The sequence below is a fragment of the Bemisia tabaci genome, chromosome 8 (assembly GCF_918797505.1).
Source record: "Bemisia tabaci chromosome 8, PGI_BMITA_v3".
NCBI classification, from domain to species: Eukaryota; Metazoa; Arthropoda; class Insecta; order Hemiptera; family Aleyrodidae; genus Bemisia; species Bemisia tabaci.
The window spans coordinates 31,258,208-31,279,155 of record NC_092800.1 but is presented as its reverse complement, the minus strand read 5'-3'; the positions used below and the strand labels follow the sequence as shown (position 1 = coordinate 31,279,155).

The 20,948-nt window shown below is 35.6% G+C and overlaps 4 protein-coding genes across 12 annotated transcripts in view; 2 read left to right on the top strand and 2 right to left on the bottom strand.

The window, feature by feature from the left end:
• The window catches only part of LOC109034958 (uncharacterized), a 73,208-nt gene extending 70,975 nt beyond the window's left edge, over positions 1-2,233 (bottom strand). For 3 of the 9 annotated variants that reach the window (XM_019048390.2, XM_019048396.2, XM_019048397.2), the window contains exons 1-2: positions 1,939-2,232; positions 320-521 (exon numbers count right to left, since the gene is read on the bottom strand). In XM_019048390.2, coding sequence (XP_018903935.2) covers positions 320-361 — 42 coding nt within the window. In that variant the 5' untranslated portion in view covers positions 362-521; positions 1,939-2,232. Of the gene's footprint in view, positions 1-319; positions 522-1,619; positions 1,769-1,820 lie in introns of those variants that run through there. The other 6 variants (XM_019048392.2, XM_072303776.1, XM_072303778.1 and 3 more) reach the window with 6 other exon arrangements.
• Positions 2,234-3,202: 969 nt separating this feature from the next.
• On the top strand, positions 3,203-8,973 carry LOC109034960 (ELMO domain-containing protein 2). The gene has a single exon (XM_019048399.2). The coding sequence runs from the start codon at positions 3,590-3,592 to the stop codon at positions 4,577-4,579; it is 990 nt and encodes a 329-aa protein (XP_018903944.1). The 5' UTR covers positions 3,203-3,589; the 3' UTR covers positions 4,580-8,973.
• Positions 8,974-9,659: 686 nt separating this feature from the next.
• Positions 9,660-16,117, bottom strand: LOC109034961 (uncharacterized). The gene is made up of 6 exons (XM_019048400.2): positions 15,736-16,117; positions 14,712-14,900; positions 14,027-14,165; positions 13,092-13,253; positions 12,224-12,349; positions 9,660-11,680 (listed from the first exon to the last, which is right to left on the bottom strand). The coding sequence occupies exons 1-6, from the start codon at positions 15,878-15,880 to the stop codon at positions 11,464-11,466; spliced, it is 978 nt and encodes a 325-aa protein (XP_018903945.1). The 5' UTR covers positions 15,881-16,117; the 3' UTR covers positions 9,660-11,463.
• A 227-nt stretch (positions 16,118-16,344) lies between these two features.
• LOC109034962 (THAP domain-containing protein 1) lies at positions 16,345-20,856 on the top strand. The gene is made up of 3 exons (XM_019048401.2): positions 16,345-16,647; positions 17,341-17,548; positions 18,482-20,856. Exons 1-3 carry the CDS (start codon positions 16,538-16,540, stop codon positions 18,497-18,499), a joined length of 336 nt encoding a protein of 111 aa, XP_018903946.1. The 5' UTR covers positions 16,345-16,537; the 3' UTR covers positions 18,500-20,856.
• Positions 20,857-20,948: the final 92 nt, after the last annotated feature.

Here is a 20,948-nt window from a genome sequence, read left to right as displayed (position 1 = left end):
TAAAATGAGGGTGGGAATTTTGAATAGCCAGGCTAAGTTTTTATGGTTGTATTGTCAAAATAGCTTCCTCAAGAAACCTCGCTAAGGTTATCGGTGGCCTATGACAATCGATGGATCAAAAGCTTTTTCACTTAGGCTCCGCACATTGAAATTGATGTTTCGCTGCAATCGGAATTGGACAGCCAATAATTAAGTCTTTCCAATGCGAGGAAAGATCAAATAAGAATTTAAAATAAGACAACTGGAAGGCTAAAATTTAGCTGTGAAATGTACAAACATTTAAATGGAAATGGGATAGTTGGACGAGGAAGAGACTTACCCTCTTCCGACTCTGAGATCGTATTTTGGGAGGGGCCAGCATCTTAGGGCAGAAATACTCGTTTCAATTTTGGGACTTTATAAAGATTGCAAAAATACTCTCTCTCATTGGTCAAACGATTTTCCTAGGATGGCGTAGAAACTGTGCATCTGAAATATATGTTCGACATGTTTGAGGGACCTCCAATACATGGTGATTCATTCTAAAATTAAAAGAAAAACCTCGGCTTAAAATCGAGAACTTGATAATTGCAAGATCGACACTTTGTGTAGGCTGGAATTTTGTAGCAGTGCAAACATGGGATATTTTTTGGCGATAGATTTCAGGATATTAAGGCAAACATATGGAATGAACTCAATTTTTCTGGTCATTAAAGTCACTTTTTAATCTCAAATCAAGTGAAAACTGTTAATTTAATAAACTTGTCAGGAGTGGCACAGAATATCTCTTCCCGTGAACTGACAGGGAGCTCAGGGGAAAATTATTATTTCATGAAAGTATGCAAATTATTTTATTAGCAGATGAGCTACCTTTGCAGAAAATCTATGTTTTAGTGCCCACTTTACAGATGAATTGCTATAAATGACATATCCCTTGGAGCAGCAATTATGAAAATTGAAAAAGCCTGTGAAATTCGCTGCCATGGCATGAGAAGTGCACTTCAGTAATCATGATGCATGGACACCTGCTAAAAATTTCCTCAGGTGACTTGTATCGTGTGGGAAATTAGGAAAGATACCTCACTCAAACCTTGTGTAACAAAATAATATAATTATTCTGGTCAAATTCTCGGGGTGTATCTGACAATGTTTTCTAAAACCTCAGAGGTCTTCCAATTAGTGATTAGCTTGGACATTCAAGCCTCTCATTAATAAAAGCACTAGAAGGTGGTGAGATAGAGACTGTGATGCATCTCTGATGTAGTTCTAATTAGGTTCGACCGACTGAGAGTAGCTGATAACTACGTAAATAGAGAAGAAAAAAGTAATTAAAAGGGTCAAACACTATGCAAAAAACTGAAGCACGATGAAAAATCTATGATGAAATTAAGAGGAATGATTTGATCTCATAGCTTGTGCTACTGCGATGGTATAAAAATTACTGTTTGACTGAGATTACAACTCATGATAATCAGGTACAGTGGTTAGTCTGAGAACAACTGACTTAAGTAGGATCTTCACCAGTCAAAGAAATTTAAAGAGAGGATGAATGTATTCGAGAACTTCAGTCTAAGACAGTCTCAAAGAGACACAATCAGTAGTTTATCTTAAAACATGTCCATGCATCATGATGATCATACCAGGGGCAAGTAATCCAGGGATCTTCCCTTGGAGGAGAGGAGAGCTCCCAGTAAGTAAAGGCCCGCAAAAAACCACGAAGAAAAACTAGGGATGGAAGATAATTACGGAACGATGGATAATATTAGCGGTCGTAAGAGGAAAGTGCATTTCGCTCGGCTGATGTAAGGAAAGAGATCTGCAATGTAGAAAAAAATGATTACACTTATGGATCCATTTTGACACTTAAGAGTAGGTTAACCAAGACGAAGTCACAACAACTTAAACGGATATACCCGAGCACTACGAAACGTAACTTTTAAAAAAAGTGAGGAAAATTACCTTCTAACTGAATTAGTTCCATCGCGAATGAAATTTACAAATCATTGGTAACTATTCACAGCACAAACGAGAATCTACAGATTTGTACGCCGATATACACGGACGCCATTAATATTTTACTTAACCGAGACGACCAATCCAACAACTCAAAACCAATTTCTTGACTGCTGAAGTCAACACACGCTCTCACAATTTCGATGACTTTAAACGTGATTAATTTTCTATTAGAAGACAAGTTCTACTATTTGAGGATGGTTTTTGCACTATTGTATTTTTAAAATATCACAAAAGTCTTTTAAAATTCAAAAAAAGGCGAAACGATTGCATGTCATGCTTGACAAAGGCATTTTGATGTACCTAATGAAGAGGAGAGGGTGGTGTTCGTTTTTCCATTTTGAAAATCTTCAGTGACGTCACGTGGAGTAAGTCGGTATTAACCAATGAAAATGAGAGTACAGTGTCGGCGCCAGTGCCACTTCACGCAATATAGAGGGTGATTCAAAAGTTTCTGTTGTGGCAAAATTTGCCGGTATATACACACACACACACACACACATATATATATATATATATATATATATATATATATATATATATATATATAAACAAAGTTTTTTTCGAGTACTAGCAAGTACTCTCAAATATATTTAATGTCTTTATATATCACAGATTACAGCGGTCTCTTATGTTTCCCAGGATTGAATTCTGAAATAATGAAACTGAAAAATCCTGCCCAGAGCCCAGACGGCGCACTATGCTTGACACCCCCCCCCCCCCCCCATTTCTTATATTAACCTGAATTTGTTTTTCATTACGTACTTACTCTTACTCCACAACACGAGCCGGGCTCAGAGTGAAAATGGTAAAAAAAGTATTGTTTATTGTATTTTTTTCTGTGTAAAGTATATTTCTGTCTACTTGAGCCAACATATTTGAACCAGTGTAATTTTTGTTGAGAACTTCGATCGAGCTGAAATTTTGCACTGACGCTTTTATTTAAATGGAATGGACCGATGGACGATAGAGCGGTAAAATTTTGCGAATTTTCCCAAACCTAGTACAGAAAACACCCTTTAGTTACATACATACAAGTCACACCCCCCTTCCCCCTCTCATTATTTTGAGAATTAGTGGTTCGTGATCGAACTTTTAGACCACCCTGTATATGACTAAAACAACTTCTCTGCCTAATTTTTGATTGGCTAGCATTAGTTTAGACAAGGTGACATCAGCAAGAATTTTCAATATGGCAGAAGAGCCATCACTCTCTTCTTTCTGCATTGAACCCAAACATCAACAAAACGTTGAACTATAAAAGCATTTTTCTAATAACGTGTTAGTGAAAATTATCAAGAACGTGTAAAGGCGTGAGTTTTATGAGTTTTCCAAGCAATATCCTGATCCCTGTTTATACTGTTGTTCAACTGTGATTCGCATCTTGGTGTGAAGAAAAATGAATCATTGCCATTCATTTTAATTTCATCTGCGAGAAGTATATACTTTCATTTCAAAGTACCCTGCAGCGAACATGCAATGAAGCTCAAGATTACTTGAAGCAAAATTCCAATCAATGGTTTTTTATGAGTGTAAAAATGCTGCCCACTATCAATCAACGTAATTGTGTTGTCTCAGTGGTGAAGGCTCAAGGAGAATGATTGCCAAGTGCTCCTCTAAAATGTTCCTACTTTTAACGCAAAACTTTAAGTATTATCTCTCTTGTTTGTACTACTATATACATCCTGCAGTAAAATGGTTCTTGAGGAGAACCACAGGACTGTGCGAACTTCAAAGAATTTGCTACGGAGCACCTGAAGGAGCTCCCAGGAACTTCAGCGTGGAGCGCTCTCTCTTGCAATCTAGAAGCAAAGAAATCCAAGCAGCAGTCGCTTACTTAAATAGGACAAGTAAGGAGCGGCAATTCAAAGGAAATAAACTAGAATTTGCTCTCCAGTACATTGTTGAAACTGTGCTTGTAGTGAAGAAAATTAACGCTCTTGCTCATCCGAAGTTTCCTATTTTATTGAGACAAAGCGTTGAAGTCGTGTGGGGTTACAATCAGCTGGAACAAGAAATTGTCTGTCTAGCAGGTACTCATTTTGACTCTTCCAATAAAGACCATGAAGCTAAACTCATGGAGTTATGGTCCCTCCTGAAGCCTGATGCTCCTTTAAGGAGCCGAGTCACCAAGCAGTGGCAGGAGATAGGATTCCAAGGCACTGATCCTAAAACAGACTTCCGAGGAATGGGAGTTTTAGGCCTTGAAAACTTACTGTATTTTGCATCTAAGTACAACTCTTCCGCTAAACAAGTCCTAGCCCACTCCCATCATCCTCAATTTGGATATGCCTTTGCTATAGTTGGAATCAACCTCACTAGTATGGCATATCATTTAATGACAGAAAAGTTTGCGAAAACGCACATGTACAATGTTTGCTCTAAACTGCCATCCATTGATTCCTTTCATTTGTTGTATTGTTACTTATTTGTAGAATTTGATAAGTTCTGGATTCAAGCTAGACCTAAAGATATCATGGAATTTAGTCACATACGAGAAAATTTTGAAACGAAAATTCGAAAAATCCTTTCAAGTAACCAGAGGGCTGCTTTTAAAGTACAGGTCTCCAATGATTTGTCCATTTGAGTTGAATGCTCTTTGAGAGTCAGGTCCGTATTTAAACCATTTCAGTCTATCATGAAAACATTTAAAATGGAAGAGGAATTTTTCGAAATAGGTGACTCTCATGACAATTTTTATCATTATATATTCCAGCTCCAGGTAAATTTGCAAGGAAGACTTGTCTTTTAAATAGATCGAACACAGAAGCAGTGCCAAATAACACTTTAATCAGTCGCCAAAAATTCTTCAGTGGGTGTGATGAAGTAAGTTGATGATAGCATTAGTTCAATTTGTTTAAGGAACAGGTATTTAATATGAGCATTTAATTCTGATTGAATATGTACTTATGATTAAAATTGAGAGGTGCATGTTGAAAACCCCTCTAATGTGTCATAACTTATACTCTCAACTTATTATGGCTAATCTACAAACGCACCATATCTCTTGATTTGCATCGGAAATGACATATAAATGCTTAAACCCGATCAGAAAGTGGATTGAGGTAAATTTATCTCCTCTGATCGCTTTTTTCTGTAGGCACCCCTATCCATACTGTTAAATTCTCTTTCAACTGGGTTTTGTATGAAAACACTTTCTAGATTCGAATTCAACCAGCATTAAAGAGGTATGTTGAAGAGTCAAGAGTTTGTTACAAGTGTCTTTTTCGATGCGTGTTGACTTCATATTTCCAACTTGCATTGAATCGTCTCTCATGAATGTCATTGATCGAAGAGCTAGCCTTGATCATTAGCGATATTAGTTCTGGTGAGCACGAGGCATATTTTCACTATTAAAGTTAGCGTATTTTGGACTGGCTTGGGTCCTTTTCGGTAATTGTTATTTGGTGCTGAAACTGGTGAGATATCTGTTTCTAGAGATAAGGAATTTTCAAGAGGAAATTAGTTCTAATGGATATGATGTTCAGAAATATTATTTGGAGAAAATTAATTAATCAATAAGTGAGATGGTCTTGCATATCCTTGATCGCAAGGAAGGAGGGAAGATGAATGCGAAGTCTAGTCAGTTAAATTTTCAACAGGGCATCATAGGAACTTAAATTCTTCTTGGAAATTAAATTCTTTTCATCAATCAATTTTCTTGGTCCTCAGAATTATAGCTTCAAGTTCTCCAAGAGATCTCATTGAATAACGAACACTAGCAGTGCTCAAAAATTTGTTTAATGATCAGTTGATTGTTTTTTGCATCGGAGACTCATCAATTTCTTTTGGGTCACTGCAGGGATGCAGAAAACTATTTCATTTGCTCTACCATTTTTGCCTATGGGTACCTTTTCTTTCGCTCAACTTTTTTAAAGTAATGTGGCCCTTTCTTCCCCTCCTCACTATGAATTTTACGAGGTTGCAGGTAAATAAGAAAAAATATTTTATCATTTGAAGAGGTTCATCAATCTGATTTGATTTTGCCAATCAAAGGTGCTTATTTTTTTGTAATAGACAAGGATTTTTTTTTTTAAATCAAAACATGTTCCTGTTTTTTTTTTAATTTGTATTAATTTTCTTACCTCAACATTTTTTCCCCTTTCTTCTTTTCCACCATTCTGGAAAATTTGCATTAATTTGTCAACTGATAAAAGTGGAACACCATACCCTCTGTTCTGTGTGACTTCCAAGCAGAGGTGAATTAAGTACAATTTTTCCGCCAGGGGCTGGCAAAATTTTGCTGTCCTTATCACAGAAGTGATGATTTCTTTTCGCCCTTCAATTTTGCTCCATGAAGAAAGCAACAAAGAAAAAAAAAAACTTCAACCTTTGCTGCCTTGCTTCTACAATTTACTTTCTGGGGCTTTAACAGTCCCCAAAGCTTCACTTTTGATCCAGCCCTGTTCCTATGAATTTTAATATCTAAGAATGATCTGAAAAAAACACACAACCAAAAAGCAAAATAAAGTGCCTCCTTTTAAAGAAGTGCATTTTTTTTTACACATCTGTCAAATTGAAGCCACTGATTCCAATCAACTATTTTCCCATTTCCTTGAATGAAATTTCTCACATTTTTAAGTAAGATTCCACTGCTATCAGTCACTAAGTAAGTAAGGAGGTTAAAATTAATGTACAAGTTTTAACTCAAACCCTCATATAGATCTTAATATTGAAAGAATAATTTGAAACTAAAGGTAGCGATTTCTAATTGAAAATCTGTTGTACCAGTGTTTAGCTACACAGTTTTATGATCATCTTTCACCTATGTCTTCATAGTGAGGCCAGAAAAACATGTATTTCTATTGCAGTATTTCAAAATAAATGGCTCCCCCCTCCTCCCCCAAGAAAAAGATTCTGTGATATTTTATATGAAATATGCCGAGAATATTCTGGATACAGTGGTTGGTTGTTCTTCAAAGAATATACATAAGTATAAGCCTGCAACTCTGCGAACTAAATGTATTTTTCTAGCTTCACTATCGATTTTTTATTTCGGGAAAAATGTAATTAGAAGTCATTGTCGACAGTTACTGCCGCTAACCTTTTTCGTTTTGGGTAATTTTTATTTATAGCTCATAAATAAGAGGTATCTCAGATTAGGACGATAATGTAGTCAAGGGGTATTTCTGAAAAATTAGTCTGTTAAGTTTAAGACTTGACCTTCGAAAATATTAAAAATCAGAGCTTGCTCCTGCGCCTTAATATTGAAATCTGAAGTTTAAATTATGCACTTTTAATTCTTTTTTCAATACTTGCACCACTCAAGATCTCAAAATCTAATAACTAGATAAATTTTATCTTTGATCAGCCTAACAGCAATTAGTGCTGCCAAATTTCCTCTCATGTTTTAGTTTTTCAAGCAAAAGCCGAGGTGACATAATGCCTTGAAAGTCTCTGTAGCTTTTCCTAACTTCAAGAGAAAATACACTTGAAAGCAGTGTCTCTGCTTGGCTTATTTTGAGATGCTGTGCATATTACATGATGTGCTGCATCTCATTGTGTGTCTTGTATATGATAGCGTATTTTAAGATAAACCTGCCGATACTGCCAACATTTTAAGAATTTTACTGGCTAAGGGAGATAATTAACTTTTAAAACTTGTAAGTTTTTGAAAAAAGAGACGCATTTTGTGCATATTATTTGCAAAATGTTGACAAGTTCTATATGGTGTATTATTTGTCTGGAAAGTGCGTCTAAGTGCGTCCCAATTTGGGAATTTCATAATACGCGGTCGCAGGGACACTGCTCAAAAGTTTCAAGGTAATATAAGAAGGCATGCAATCTTAAGGAAATAGGTTCATAAATGCCTATTGAAGGACCTGTAAATTAAGAGCTGTTTTTTGGTGCATAGTAGAATTCATTGCTTGTCCAAATTATTTATATTAATATTTTCAGAGCAGTTTTTAGTGTTAATCACTGCCGTATTTCCGTTCTCTATTTTCCAATAATCAAATTTTCAGTACTTAATTATAATTCTTATGGCTTTATGAAAGCTTAAAATGCACACTCAACTCTTTGCAGGCAAATCTTTTAGATACTTCAGCAATTCGCTGTGATAATCAATTTTTTAGTAATTAATTTATTTGAAATATTAATGAATGTAGAATGCATAATGGCAGTGAAACTTTAAAAATGTGTATCTGGGTTGTAATAATTCAAAATTTCTGCTCCTATTTTATTTTTAAAAGAAAACTGAGCCAATATCATGGCTTACAATTTTCACGAAATATTCTTCATATTGTAGGGGAGAAAAATCACCGAAGTTTTCAAGCGCTGATGTTTAGTAGTTTTCCATGTAGAAAAAAAATTATGACAGGAAGCCTGTAATGCAGCAAACCGAGGTATGCATTTTTGCAGTTCTACCCTCAAAATGTAATTCAGGAAGTTGAAGGAAGCAGTTTTATCTTAGTGAGTGAACATTTTTTAATATGAAGTACCTCCCTGATAAATTTTCAATCATTTTAAGAGGATTAGTCAAAAGAAAGGACCAAAAAAAAAAGAAGAATGGGAGAAGGGGAGTTACTTCATGAATATAAATAACTATTGATATTGATTTCATGCCTTGATTCACTCTCAGTATCAAATTTCATTATTTTGTGTTCTGTAATATGCAGAGAACATTCTGTCCATTTATTTGTTGGTCTTCCCGAAAAACGTTTCCTCTTAAAATGACTGGACTTATTTAAATATTTTTAATATTTTACCTGCCTATGAAAATCGGGGAGGGCGCTGGTTCTTATCTTCTATCTTGAATGCCTGTCTGTTCCAATACAGGAGTGCTTCAACAATGAAATTTATATTTTAGGTTTGTTCGATTCAGCAATGCGCTGTTTAAGTATTTACTTTTTTTCTCTTTGTTTGAGTGTTTTATTTCGTGCAATAAATTGCATTAACAGAGTGTAATTTGTGCAATGCCCTAATTTTAATGGTGTCACAACTTTCAAAGGTGAAATACATTAAAATTGTGAAAAAATATAACTTGTTTTATCCATTGCCATCACCTTTCAGAAAATTCCTCTCCACGAGTAGACCAGAAATTATATTCCGTTTTAGACTCCGAAAAATAATTTCACAAACAGTCTAGGTTCTAACCAGAAAGTCGCAAAACATGACAATAGTATGGTCTTTTGTAGGCGACAATTTTGCCAGAATTGACTGCGAAACACATATATATTTTTCAAGTGCTTGGTCATTGATGTTAGAAAGTACGATATCATACAAATCAGCTAACAAGTCGTGCCTTGGCAGGTTGCCCTGAGCCTCACAAAAATCCTTCAATTCTTTTCTGTGTGCCAGGGAGAGGGGTAAGCTTCTGTAGCTGTTCTAAGCTATCCCCAATTCACTAAAACTTGAAAATTATCAATTTGTAAGAGTAACCTAAGTATTTACAAAATCTGAAAGTTGAAGGATTTGATATTGGAAGGTGTTAAGTGACATATTTTCAAATTTGAGAGGAAAAGGGGCGAAACTGCAAGATGGGGCTTCAACGAATTCAAATTACGTTGCAGACCTACAAAGTAAGCTAGAATTAGAGATAATTTTTATTCTGGATGATCAAAACCTCCAAATGTCCAAAATGCCAGCTAACACCATCCATTGCTGAACCGTTCAAATTCACGATGGAATTTTTGTCCCAATCACTTGGCAAAAACATAGTAAAAATATTCGATAAAAAAATATATTCTTAAAAAATTATGCAACAAGACACAGGTAGAAAACAAACACAATTACAGTTTTTCAAATTCATAAAACGTATTAACAAAGTACATACATTGATAGTAACTTAAGACTGTACACCATTTTATATTTTGTCTCCCAGAATGCATGGATAAGTGGAAAAAAAAAAAAATCAGATTGCACGAGCTGACTTTTCGATCACGATGGGTGTTGCGATTATCTTTAGTTCTAAAACTCAACTCAACTCAAGAATTTTCTTAATTTTATCATTACCAAGAAAATTAAACCAATTTTTTATTTTAAACCTTTGCAAAATAATGAAAAATTTTTCAGATATAGAAAAAATCAGAGAAATTCCAAAAAAATACGGTCAATTAATTTTTGACCGTCAAACACAATAGAGTGAGTTTGAGGGTCCCTATCTAAGATCACAAACTCTATCCAAGTATTTGACCCCCCGGGTTATAAAACAAGACTCACTTAGTGTGAGTAGAGATATCCTATCCTATCAGTTTTTGGTAAGCTATATCATAGCAATTCCATTGAAGTAACTACAATAAGAAGACCCTTGCCAATGGCCACCGGAGTTTCTTTAGCTGGCAAAATGAGCTGTTGTCATGTATGTCCATTTTACTGCCCAAGCGATCCTAAAGACAGACATACTAGGCAACAATGATTCGAATAGAATCTTCTAGAATCTTCCAATCGAGTTCCGATAAAGTCGCCCATTTTTGACAAGAGCAGCCTCATTAGAGTATATTGGTATCTCAACACAGGCAGTAACCGCTAAGGATTTGTTTGAACAACCCTAATTGTGAGTACTTGAGAATTTAAGAATCATAGGAACCTCACCTCAAAGGGCATATGGTAGTTTTGAAATCAGAATCCTGATTTCAGCAAATTTTTTGAAGAAACGAACGAATAACAGACTCTTACTTCAATCAATTAGGTGCAAGTCAACTTGCAATAAAAATTCCACACCTACGGACTGATAACCGAGGTCCAAACACTCGTGAAGTGGGCAATTAATGGTGAATCAGAAGCCTTGCAAATTTTTTATCTTTGAGAGGAGAAAAATCTTTGTTTCCATAAGTTTAAACACGCTGTCAAACAGGAAGAAATGTTCTTCCTTCTCCCAATCTACCGAACTAATTATTGTTTATAGTGGTCCAGTAGCTCTTTAAAATTCCCAGACCTGCTCTCTTCCCTGAAAGTCTTTTGTCTTACTTTCATTTAAGAATTAAAAATTCAGCTTGTTATTTTTTGGTAGCCCTAAAGCTGTCTGCAAGAACTTGTCGCTTCCTGCATGAGGGAACATACCTCGACTGTGCTGTTTCATTATTCCTTACTTACATTTTACTTGTTCATTGGAGAACCGTCACATGAATTTGCCTGAAATTTCCAGTGATTTTTCTGTACCCTTATAAGCAAAAGACTCAGAAGTTTTTTGACTGATTTATGCGATGGTTCTTGCATCAAAAAATTCAATGTTTGTAGAGATACTGAAACAATGCAGACAAGATACATTCTATCACACAGATGACAGCAATCTGCTTGCATGAAGTGTGAAAGTTGAGGATGCCCATTTATTCCATGTCTTTAACTTAACTATTAGGTAACCTAAAAATATCTACATATTAGGGTTTAATTTAACTTTCATCTTAAAAACACACCAATTGAAATTTGTTTTTAAAAAATGGACAGAATTCTTGAGTTCAAAGTAAAATGCGGTATAAAAATGATGAAAGACTTGGTAGTCATGGGATGAGGCCAGAGGCTCTGCGCATCTCTTCACTTATCTTTGGCCTGTTCTGATGTTTTGGAGGATTTCGACTTGGATGCAGAGCTTGACTTCGAGGAGGAAGTAGATTTGGATTTTTTCTGCTTTTTCGGTTTGAATCGAAAATAGACACTGACAAGTGTTATTAGGCTTATTATAGCTGATACCAATTTTATAGTCCATGGGTTCTCTTTCAAGTAGTCAGCAATCATCTGCGTAAAGTCATCACTGGAAGAGAAAAGAATACAGAAGATCATAGTAAATCATAGAAACCACAGAAAATCATAGTATTTAGATGAACTGTAGGAATGCATGACACTTTTAAAACTGTCGGTTGGAAACAACACAAATCTATGAGGGCATTTCAATGCTTTCTAGGATTTTCCGTGATGCTAAGCTGGGCCTAGTGACCAGTATGATCTATTAAGAGATCTAAATTTTACAGGAAACTAGTCCATAGACAAGAGAGTTATGGTGGAAAAAGTTGTTGGAAGTCTCGGAGCACATATGAATGACCAACGTCGAAAAATGCGTAACTCAGACTTTGACATCGTAAGCCTGTGCTCAAGTTTTATTTATTTGAGAGAACACTAACCAACAGATTTTATTCAAATTTTCGGTGAAGTTTCTTCAATCACTGTAAGCAGAGTTGTTCAATAACTTCCGACCTTCCTGTTATCAGCTATTGATACTATATTTGAATCTGAGATAATGTGCATTGGATGAGTAAAATTCATACTCAAGGGTATGCAAAATTATTTTTTAACTTACAATGGTGTCTTTGGATGAGGGACAGGTTCTGCCCGAACATTGCGGTACCAATCTGAAGCAAACTGCACTAAAGATTTGGCATCCAACTTGGACAAATTATACCTGTACAATTTTCCATGCCTGAAACTAATAGAAAAACCAATATTAAATTTCAGTTTGTTGCTGAAAGAATTAAAAATCATTAAAATCAAAAGGTTATACAAAAACAAGAGATAAAAGCTTCAAAAACTTTTCCCACAACAAATGAACAACAATTTTGTAGTGGCAAGGCCGAGGGTTATAGGATGGTATCCTCAACCAGGTTTTGTCTTGATGAGATTTTCAAATTGTACATTGTTTGATTAGATCTGCTATTTCAAGGATGAATTTATAGAGACTTTTCTGATCCTGGAGACAGGGGCACAGTTAAAACTTGTATTTGCCATTCATAATAAGTTGAGCCTTTTGATTTACTCACAAGTCACATTACGCCAGGATTAAAGTGCTTGTCATTTTCTTAAATTTTAAATGTAAAGGAAAAAATTCCATGCAAGTAAATCTATATTTGAGATAAACTGACTCATTTAAGTAAATCATTTTAAACTAATTATTGGGGGACTACAAATTCATCAATATGAGAACACTAAGAACATCTGTTGTATTTTCATTAAAAAGTGCGATTAAAAATAGGAAAGACACAGCCACACCGGCAAGTAAAGTGCCATGGAAAGGATGACATAAACACGCCTTATAATGAGCTATCGCTAAGTTTGAGATATAAAAAAGCATAATGAGCAAAAAAAGCCTTGGGCAAATGCATTAGTTAGCGGTTGAACAGAAATATTAGCCTGGAATTTTTTTCATATTAGAGAGGAGACAAAGAACTTACAAGATGAACACCGGAACCTCAAAAACTCCAAAGCGCCGACAAGTTACACGCCCAGTTGTTTGACGGTTGACACGAGCCACATTCATTTTAGTTCTTAACTTTGCTCCAACAGTTTCCCAACGAGCCTGCAGACGTTGACACTCCACACAATCTGTAGAGTAACTGAAATTTACACAATAGAGTGGGTATTATCTTGGAGGTATAGTTCAAGTAAAAAATAGAAAAAGAATATGCAAGAGACATTACTCAGGATATGGATTATTATTGTGGAACGAATTGATGAAGAGAAAGAAAGATTACAAAGAAAAATATGGCAGGGATGTTTCATATGATGGGGGGGGGGGGGGAGAAATTTGATGCTGTTTTGGCTGCGAAGTGAGTCATCTTAACAATTTCAATATTTTCACTTAATATTTGCCTTACAATTTTTTGAAAATGGGCATCATTATCACGGTGTTTAAAAAAAATAGATAAAAAAACTAGATTTGAGAAGTTCATTGAACCTTTCAATACATAATTGTGAATGAAGTATTCCCCCATAGTTGCTAAAAAGTTAAGTTGTTTTTTTCTTTTTTATACATTTCTGAAAGGTGGATACAGGTCTGTGTTTTGTTCGTAGTGTCTATTTCTTACGCAGATTGTGAAGTTAGAAGTGTGTTTTGGACTTTCCCTTGGGACACATTTAAACGAAAGAAGGCTTTTCAAAGGCAAAGAAGTCATTTCATCTAAAGGATTGGTACAATATGTAAGATACGGACACTTACGAAATTGCAAGGGTGACGACTAGTATGAAACGATAGGGAAACAGAAGGTATTCGCTAGAAGGTCCTTTTTCAAACCTTTCACTGTGCATGGACTTCCATATAAATGCGCCCAATTAGCCCAATTCTACAATGAATAAAGAGGAGACGTTGAGATTTAAAAAGTGAACTTACAACATGACAAACCAGTCACCAGTGGTGGCCCCTGATGCTGCTTGAGTGAGGTGTTCAAAGTTATCATCATTTAATTCCTTGACAGCAGGATCCTTATTATAGGTAAAGGTGTGCAAAATTAAATCATCAATGATTTCATCTGAAAAAGATGACACAAAACTTCAAAATTATATTTTAAATTTTGAAAATTACAAAGGTGGGAATTAGGTTCACTGAGCCTCTTTCAAGATCATCATGGCCCCTTTTTTAAGGGTACTGAAGATGAAACAAAAATTATTTTAAGACCCATTCAGCTTTGCAAGTCTACATTTCAAAAAGTAGTTTACTAATTTTTATTCATTTTTGTATGATAAATAATATTGTTATTTATTCTCCAGTTCCTTAGTTTTACAAAACATGTCAGGAATCTGAATTCATTAACAACGAACTAAAATAAAAATGACGCTGTGATGATCAAATTATATTTCCTGAAGAGGAGAATTTAATAATGTACCTAGTATTATAATTTCTCATTATGATATTCTTACAACTAAATGATATCTGAAAGAATTATACCAATTAGAAGGCAAAATACTGAATTAAGAAAGCTAGGATATTCTCAGCAAAGTGCAAGTTAATTACTTATTAATATCGTTTTAAAGAGTATCCATGTTTACAGAAGGAGAAAAAGAGAAAAAGAACAAACCATCGTAAAGTAATGGGACACCATGTCTCACAAAAACAAGTTGTGGTTCAGATTCTGGTGAGTACAATCGTAATAACTGGCTATCTTCAACTTTCACTACCCAGGCATTCAGCGAGTCAACCAAGTCCTCTCTAATTTTTAAGATCTCATTTTCGTACTTTTCACAAGGTGATCCGCAATTTTTTTTCACTGAAAGACAGAGAAATTGGCAAAAATTACTCATTGGGAATAAAGAAAAAAGGAGTTAAAAATTAGGATTGGCTGTATAAGAATCAGTATTTGTACAGTGCCATTGTATCTGGAAATCTCAGGTGGGAACGATCTTTACAATCTGTTACGAAATGGCATAACCAGGGAGAACTTGAGGGGTGGAGCAATTTTTTTCTGCTGCTTTAGGATAATTCTCGCCAAAGAATAAGTTACAAAATCTTCATTCTGACAAATACCAGCTTTCTTACTTTCGAACATCCCCTCACAGGCTAAGGAGTAGGGGTGTTCAAACGAATTCTTGCCAGTACGCTATCGGTATCATCTTAAACTGGTACTAGTGACAGTACTGACAGTGGTGATGACATCGTTAGCAGACGGCCTTATCGGGGTTTTGAAAGTTCGCACTCAATGCGTTGTTCCCCGTGAATCAGTTAGTCAGATTGCCTGGCGCGGCGGCGGATAAAATAGATATACAAATGGCAACAGCTTATTTTCGTCAGTTCCGAAAACTCAGATCGCTGTCGGTGAGAGCGCTCTTATTGAAGCTATTTCTTAATGAAACGTTTTCGGTAGCTTACTGACAACCGATAGAACAGCCCTACTGAGGAGATTTCTTAATACACCATGCCACGTCAGGCAAGATGTTGTTTGGAACTGTTGGTTCATGAATTCATTGTTAGAGCAACTCATCGCAAGAATCCGAGTAAGACCTCGAGGGTTCTCTGAGGATTTGTCCAGACAGGATAAAAACTGCCGTAAAGTATATCTGATGGTCAAAGGCAGTATCAAAATCCATACGGTAGGATGCACTTACCAAATAATACAACAACATAACTTTCAGATCGGTATAAATCTAACAGCTCATCATCATTCACCGTTTGGAGACCATTTCTACTATCTGAACTAACATAAGTTAAACATGAGAGCAAGAATATTGACACTGAGAGCACATGCAACATAGTGGAATCGATCGGCGTATGATTACTTAATCGGTAGAACCTCGGAGATTCTACGGGAAGTATTGCTATAAATGTGGGCTGGAAGCACAGATAAATGCTTGAAATGAATTATACTTTACGAAAAATCCGGAGAGTAGGAATAATTATGAAAGGAATACAGTAATGACACAGGAAGAATCTAAAGAATCTGTCATGTATGCAAATGCAAAACCGTAAACGTAAACAACCGCCTGTTAGGTTACTAGGTTAGGTTAAAGGAAAAGTAAACAGAGCGCGAGCAGTTAAAAGTATCACCGCCATCTTATTACGTACGTACAAGTATGGTAAATAACAAACTGAATGGCGACCAATGATGGCGACTGTTTCTGATATATTTTTGGCTGTTCATTGACTACGTCATTCAGTTGCAACTGCAGCATTACCCTTTCCTTTTCTTATTTTGCTTGTGTATGTTATTTTATTTTATTGAGTTGAGTTGTCAAGTGTCAATGCTGTTATCTTTGCTTTGGTGTTATCAGTGCTGGTATTGGTACTGTGGACAGGGAGTTCTTTTGCCATTAATTTTAAAGTCTTTCAATTTTCACGAACGTGACGAAGATCAATAAATCAGCATTTTTAATCTACTTATAGATTAGAGGACTGATTTACTTTACCAGCATGGTCAGTTGCGCTGTTTGCGGCTGTTCTCACCGAACGGGCAATAGAAACAAGCCAGCCTCTCAGGTGAAATTTGAAGAACAGAACAAAAGGCCCATGAAGTTCTTCAGGTGAGAAGCTGTTGTAAATTCATGATTTCCAACAAAGTATTCGTAGCATCTTGTTGAGTAGCCAGTCTGTGCTTACTCAAATGGACGTACTTCTCCTAAACAAAATTAAGCGCCATAGGGAAGGAAGGGAAATGCAGGTTGGATTGGCTGGTGCTGCGGACCGCGGAGCTCATTCTGACCTATGCTGACAATGCTTTTTCATGGCGCTCAGTTTCTTTTTACTGTACGCGCTCTCCGGGATTCTAAAATTCTCAGAAGGAACTCAAATTAACGCTCAGTTCCATGTAGCAAAACTTTGTCCAAATGTGCTTAGAAGGGTAGGATAACTTCTCACAGAAGTGCCCTCTCAAGTCTTCAATTTTGATGAAAAGTAGTGAAACGGGCGGCCTTCATTACCTTAACGAAAATTTTGACCAGACACTTTGTTAAATATTATTTAGCTATATGAAGGTGATTTGTCCTGGGTCCATGGCATGTCAAACTAGCGTGCAGAATATTGCATCGATCAAGTCAAAATCTTTCAAGATTTTTAGCTTAATCGACTTAAAATTCAATCAATATTTTAGCTTTGATCTTATAATCAAAGAGAAAACTTCAGTAGCTGTCCTGTGGTACTTTTAATAGTTCCAGCTTTTCATTAACTGCTCTTTGAATTGTCCTGCCAAGAAGTAATTCTTTATTCTCTTTTTCCAGGTTTCCATTAAGTAATCCTGAAAAGTGGCAAAAATGGGTTCTAGCTATACGCCGAAACAATTTTACTCCTTGTAAATATTCAAGGGTATGTGAAATACATTTCGAAAAGAAATTCTTGAAGAAAGGGGTGAGGAGAGTTGGCTGCATTTCTCTCTCACCAGATGCGATCCCAACTATTTTTCCAGCACACCCACCAGATTTAGAGAAGGTATAAAAATTTGCATGATAAGGAAATATCGTGAATTTCTGATAAAAAATTATTGAAGGCGAAAAACATGTTTTAATGAAGAGAAGGAATATTTTTACGGTTGATAGTTTAGAGTAAAGTCAAGGCATGTCCTAAGCTCCCTCAGTCATCAAGGTGGTTTTTTTCTGGAATTTTGGCATGGTCGAACTGGCATGCGATACATCGCATTAATTCATTTAAGAATTTTGGCAGATTTTAACATTTTAGGGGATAAAAAATCCAAGGACAATTGGCCCTGCATGTAAACCTATAGAATCATTCTCCAAAAAAAATTGTAGAACTGAGAGAAATTAAAACAGGATTCTTTTTGAGGGAAAAATGTTGCATTTGATACCTTTGTATTGAATGCAAATTTTTTTGCCCTGAAGAATTGTGCTTTCATTTCTTTCTTTTTTCAATTTTTTTGGTCAAATATGATCCATTTGGCTCTGCGCAGGGGCGATCGGCCTTTCTTTTACTAAAAGTTAAAATCTGCCAAGATTTTTAACCTAATTAATGCAATACCTATCAGAAGCAAGATCAGCTGTACCATGAATCGAAGATGAATCACCTTCAGTAGACACAACTTCTAGGTCCTCTAGGATCTACTTGATTTACTTATCCCTAATCTTATCTCCAATGAGTCAATGGTTTGCTGCCTCAATTTATTGATGGCTGCCTGCTTTCCTGAAGACCCAATTTGAAAGCAGAATGGCCATGTTCGAGGAAGAAAAAAGAAACAAGTAGAAATGTTAATTAAAGTCCACTTACTTTGATAGGAAAATAAATGTCAAGACATAAAATATCTGAAATAAGTCATAAAGGTTGGTGCCTCTCTGCCAACGATGTAGATGATCTAGTAAAACCTTCCAGTTATCTAACAAATCCTTTCATTCGGTTTTTCTTTTATTTCAGTTGGCTAGTAAAACCTGATTTGCCCTCTCAGAACAAGAAAATATGAATTTTCTTCCCTTTTCACAAGGCTGCTATGATGGACTCGTAAAAGCGCAGAGTTGGAGAAATTAGTGGTTATCACTTTCATGCATGACATTAATCGAAACACTTGGCTCTTGGTAAAAAAGCTTAGCACCTATTAATGTATGTTTGGGAAATAGGTATCAACTTCAGACACTTTTAAGCAGCCTGTACTTTACCAGGTTGGTTTCCTCATAAATGTAATTGCTGAATTTCGAATGATGACTTTAAGACAGTACTGAGAATTGTTCGTTCTATTGGGATGAGCAAAAGATACTCAATCTTTCAAGAGCCTCTTTTAATTGAGTTCTAACGTCCTGTTGTAGAACATTGTTGTGTGAATCAAGGAGGAAATTTTTTTAGTCTTATGGACGAATAAAACTTTAAACGCCTTTTTCTCAGTTTGAACTTCATGCAACCTGGTACATTTCTGTCAAACATGATCCAGTCTCAGCTTAACAATTTTTAACTCAACAAGTCAATGAATATGTTTTTTTGGATAGATAGCTAATCCAAGTCTCTAATTTTCACTAAAGAGTTTTCCTTGGGACCGAGAATAGCAGCAGAAACTGGAACATTGTGCTTGACTCTATGACAAAGAAATTAATAAGAGGTAGAGCATTTCATCTACCGGAATATTCAGTCCTACATTCTAATGTGATTTTGTTTCGTTTTTGGTTTCCTTAGGTTCATTAATTTTAGTGCATTTATAATATTGTGCTCACAATTTTACCAGTGTGAAATTTTCTGTCACTTTTTCCTATTGTTACAAAATTTGTGCCAAAGTAATATAATTGTTTGATAAGCAGTGTATAATTTCCTTTAAAGCTGAATTCTTAGCACTTTCCATCAACTTCTTACTTATTTTGCAATGGAAAAAAGGCCATAAAACATTTCAATGGTACGTACCAAAGACAGAGTAAATGGATCATAATTAACATTATTGGAAAAATTGAGTCATTCATACTAACAACAGGCTTCCTAAAAGATCTATATGCATAAATGAGTTTGATATTAAAATCTAACGCCTGGTGCAAAATCCATGACTTCAAAAATTGCGGATTTCATGGGTAGCAATAGGCTGCTGAGCAGTTTTCTCATGATGTCCCAAATTCGTAAAAATGTGGTTACAGGTACTCTGAGCTACTGATACACGAAAAGGAATCCATCATCACTTTTAGATACAGCACTTAAGAGCAAGTTGGACTGAAAATGCATAATCATCTGTCAGAGGAACTCAATCATAGTTCCTATGATGGATTGTTGCGCCGTCTTAGGTTGCCAATTTGCATGCTTTAGAAGTTGTACCATTTTACAAATTTTTGTTGTCATTGCTGTTGTCTCAACTATCTCACTTCCACAAGTTTTTGTATAAATAAGGTTGTCTCATGTACCATATCGACGGTGAAACTACCAAACCACGTATCTCGGTTTGCGACGTCGCAGACTTCCTGTCATACTTTATTTTTTAAATGAAAAACTACTTAACATCCAGTCTTGAAAATTTCTGTGATTTTTCCTCTTTGTGCGGAGAAAATTCCGTGAAAATTTCAAGGAATGATATTGATTTGGTCTACTTCAAAAAAATAAAATCTGAGCGTAGATTTTTAAACACCGCAAACGAGATACGTGGTTTGGTAGTTTCACCGTCGATATGTTCTAATTTATCAACTATCTTAACTTGCATATTTCTTTCTACACAAGTAAGGATAGTTGGGTGCAAGATTTTCTGGAAAAAAGAAAATAGCTTTTTGAATGGCAATCAATAAAAACTGAGTTTCAACCAAATTTTAAAAGAATCACTTCCTTTCATCCTTAACAAAACACATTCCTTTTTTAATTGCCAGATAAATTGCGATGTCATTGAAGCGTTCGCAAACTCATGCTATGAGCCAATGGTCTCTTATGTACATAAACTGCCAAAAAAATTATGATGAGGAAAAAAGAGGAGTCTTCCATGAACTCCCTATTTCATGATTTTGATAGAGAACTATGCAAATAGAGCTTTTCACTTAAACAGTCAGGAGAAATACCTAATTTTACATGTTTGAGTCACTGCAAATATCTCTGTTACTACTTGAACACATTACATAATTTTTTTGGCTATGACTTGATGATAAATTTTATAATAACCTTCTAAAGTTTTATCAAAATGTACTAAGAGCCAGTAAGCCTCCGCAGGTGTGCAGGGTTATTTAAAAAAGTTTTGATGAAACCTGAGGTCCGCAACCACCACAATTTAAAAATGACAGTCACTCACAGCAGTGCGAATTGTACTCGTACCAGACAAGACTGCCATTCTCTCTCAAAGGAGGCATTACTTGATAATTGTCATGGAACTTTGCCCTCACCCAGGCTCCATAATGAATTTTAGTTGATTCGGCTTTGAAAGAAAGTTTCTTTTTCC

Coding starts and splice junctions, on each gene's coding strand:
- LOC109034961 (XM_019048400.2), bottom strand. CDS start 15,880: ATGTTGCATGTGCTCTCAGTGTCAATATTCTTGCTCTCATGTTTAACT. Junction 14,901..15,735: donor TTATGTTGTTGTATTATTTG/GTAAGTGCATCC, acceptor TCTGTCTTTCAG/TGAAAAAAAATTGCGGATCA. Junction 12,350..13,091: donor GAGGTTCCGGTGTTCATCTT/GTAAGTTCTTTG, acceptor TTTTTCTATTAG/TTTCAGGCATGGAAAATTGT.
- LOC109034962 (XM_019048401.2), top strand. CDS start 16,538: ATGGTCAGTTGCGCTGTTTGCGGCTGTTCTCACCGAACGGGCAATAGA. Junction 16,648..17,340: donor AGGCCCATGAAGTTCTTCAG/GTGAGAAGCTGT, acceptor CTCTTTTTCCAG/GTTTCCATTAAGTAATCCTG.
- LOC109034960 (XM_019048399.2), top strand. CDS start 3,590: ATGATTGCCAAGTGCTCCTCTAAAATGTTCCTACTTTTAACGCAAAAC.